The following is a 2,516-nucleotide window of genomic DNA, read 5'->3' on the forward strand; positions in this document are numbered from 1 at the left end:
CACTGACCTGTGAAATAAATTTGTCAAAGTTCCATCTAAATTTAAGAAAAAAGCTCGCCGACCAAGGTAACAATGATCGTATCGCTTAAAACACTTTGCTTCAACTAATTAGTCCGAAAGGTGTATCGTTCCCAATATATATGACTACGTAAAACACTTCGCTTCAAAATCAATTAACTCAGTCACGACAATGCGCGAGTAGAGGTAATCAAAATCTCCAATAATTGCCGTCAACGATAACAATTAAAACATAAAGCTCCAATTTACAGAATTTAGGAGAAACATGTCACTGATACAATATATCACCGTCCCCAGTCAGCGCAGCAATATACAGGACGTGTATATCAATTCTATACAGCAGAAACAATTAGAAGTGGGTAGCAATCCTCGTACCCTTGGTTAGTGTGGAATACTGCCTATTGTACTATTGGAGTAGTAACCACTTTAAAAGTGTGATATTCTATCATCGCGTCGGCTTCGTTGCTTCTGCGTTACTCTTGGACAGGTTAGTTTTGAAGCAGATGACAATGGGCTAAAATTGCTGTCCTTCAAATGTCTGGCCGAATTGCCAATTTGCGGGAGCGACGTTATAGGATGTGATGGTTCTCCCATCGCTAACGGTGACCTGCAAGGAGAGAGTCTGCCCATTCAAATATGAGTTGCACTGCCAATTCTGTCCCCAGTTGCGGGACATTGCTTGCCAGCCAGTGTTGGAACCTTTGATGGAAACCGCCTCCACATCGCCTGCACCTCCTACGTTGGTAATGAGTACCAAATTGAAATAGGAGTGGCCATTGATCGTGAATCGAACTCCACCTTTCCTCACGCATGGTACTCTGCATACATAAATATTGACCTTGCCGGTTAGGATTTCATCCCAATTAAAGTCAAGTTGGGAATAAATTCTAAGGATTGAAGAATAGGAGTGGAGTGTTGACAGACAAATTAGGGTAATAATTAATTAATTACCTTCTGAAGATGATTGGAACAATGCCACTTCTGTATATGGCGATCTGTTGAAACGCAGGCTGAGCCATGTCGAAGTGTTGGAGAGGTGGATTGCACCATCCTCCATTGTCGTTGGGAAGAGCAGAGTTAGGGGGGCAGAGGTTAGTAGCAGTAATTGTCACAGTGCCCGGTATACACCACTGAGGGTCGGAGTGGCGGTCGCATTTCATTTCGTAACAGGCTCCGCAAGTAGCGCCATTGTTGAAAAGCGCCGTGCTCAGAGCTGCAGTGTTCGTTCCATAGCCTTGGCTATATAGGTTACCGTATCCGCACGCACCGCCTGTCAAAATAATTTCACCATCGATTTGCTTTAGCTAACATATGGTATTAAATTATCAATCTAAAGCTGAAACTGCAAAGCGAATAGTGTCTGCGCCCTCCGAGACGTCCACAGGGCTGGAGTTTTGTGGAGGTATGAACTTACCCATTGTGCCCGACGCATCGCTGCCACCGTAAAACGTAGCATGTGCAGATTGCCAGCCACCATCTAGTGCAAAAGCCGCACCAGCTATCCACAAGAGACTGAACATCGTGGTCAGTGTTACAGGCGCCATTTTACGGTTGCTTAATATAAGTAGACTTCAACTGAACTGATATCTGGGGTGAGAAGTAATGCCTCAATCCACAACTGAGTCTCGGACTCCGAGGTTTCCCAATAAATAGAATTGGGAGGTGGACAGAGGATCAAATTTTCTTCCGCGGATGGCGGTACCCATCGCAGCGTGCGGAGATATGATTCGCTGTTAAGATATTTGGTGGACGTACGCGGCACGTTCAAACAAACGGTGGCCGGCGTTTCTTATATTCAAAGGTATGACCATCCTATAACCTTCACGGCCGGTGGGCGACGATTAAGCGTATAATTTCTCTCTACTTATAAGTGCCTAAAGGCATATGGTTATTCGTGTCTTCGCTGGAATTCAGGAATTACTTTTTATAAATTATATATAGAAAATAATATATATATTTTTTCAATGAAGTGGGAAGCGAAGCAAGAATTTTCACATGCAAAGCATGGATCTACATAGATTGAATTTTCACATGCAAAGCATGGATGTACATAGATTTCTTATTTTTTCAATCAAGTGCGGAGCGAAGCAAGCGTTTGCAAATGAAAAACATGGATGTCAACTGTATCAATTGACATTGGAAACGTCCACTTTCTACGTGGAAGTGTAAAGGCAGAGTGATAAGGACGAATGTAAGTTGAGTACTAAGTGAATGAACTTTTCGTGATAACAATAGTGAGATGGTTAAATGAAGACATGAAATAAATTTAATATGGGGTAAAAAAAATAGAAATGTAATATGAGGTTATATATATATAATTCATATGAATATTTATGATATGATCTCGTAACAATGTTATAGAACAGGGAGTATTGAATGTTCGGTTATAAATTACCTTTTTATAATGGTTATATTTTTTTTTTCTAAAGAGTGTTTTTTTATACTTAATAATATATAATTTAAAAGACAAAATTCTAATGATTGAAAGCCAAATAGAG

At 40.8% G+C, this 2,516-nt stretch overlaps 1 protein-coding gene across 1 annotated transcript; it reads right to left on the reverse strand.

Moving 5' to 3' along the window:
* Positions 1-532: 532 nt before the first annotated feature.
* On the reverse strand, positions 533-1,593 carry LOC149164794 (expansin-A2-like). The gene is made up of 3 exons (XM_089430988.1): positions 1,433-1,593; positions 970-1,288; positions 533-836 (listed from the first exon to the last, which is right to left on the reverse strand). Exons 1-3 carry the CDS (start codon positions 1,560-1,562, stop codon positions 533-535), a joined length of 753 nt encoding a protein of 250 aa, XP_089287114.1. The 5' UTR covers positions 1,563-1,593.
* Between the last annotated feature and the right edge of the window lie 923 nt (positions 1,594-2,516).

This window comes from Pinus tabuliformis, chromosome 5_1, assembly GCF_031772625.1.
Source record: "Pinus tabuliformis cultivar Carrire ecotype Pingquan chromosome 5_1, CPIR1, whole genome shotgun sequence".
Classification (NCBI taxonomy): Eukaryota; Viridiplantae; Streptophyta; class Pinopsida; order Pinales; family Pinaceae; genus Pinus; species Pinus tabuliformis.

Coding starts and splice junctions, on each gene's coding strand:
- LOC149164794 (XM_089430988.1), bottom strand. CDS start 1,562: ATGGCGCCTGTAACACTGACCACGATGTTCAGTCTCTTGTGGATAGCT. Junction 1,289..1,432: donor CGATGCGTCGGGCACAATGG/GTAAGTTCATAC, acceptor TTATTTTGACAG/GCGGTGCGTGCGGATACGGT. Junction 837..969: donor GTTCCAATCATCTTCAGAAG/GTAATTAATTAA, acceptor TTATGTATGCAG/AGTACCATGCGTGAGGAAAG.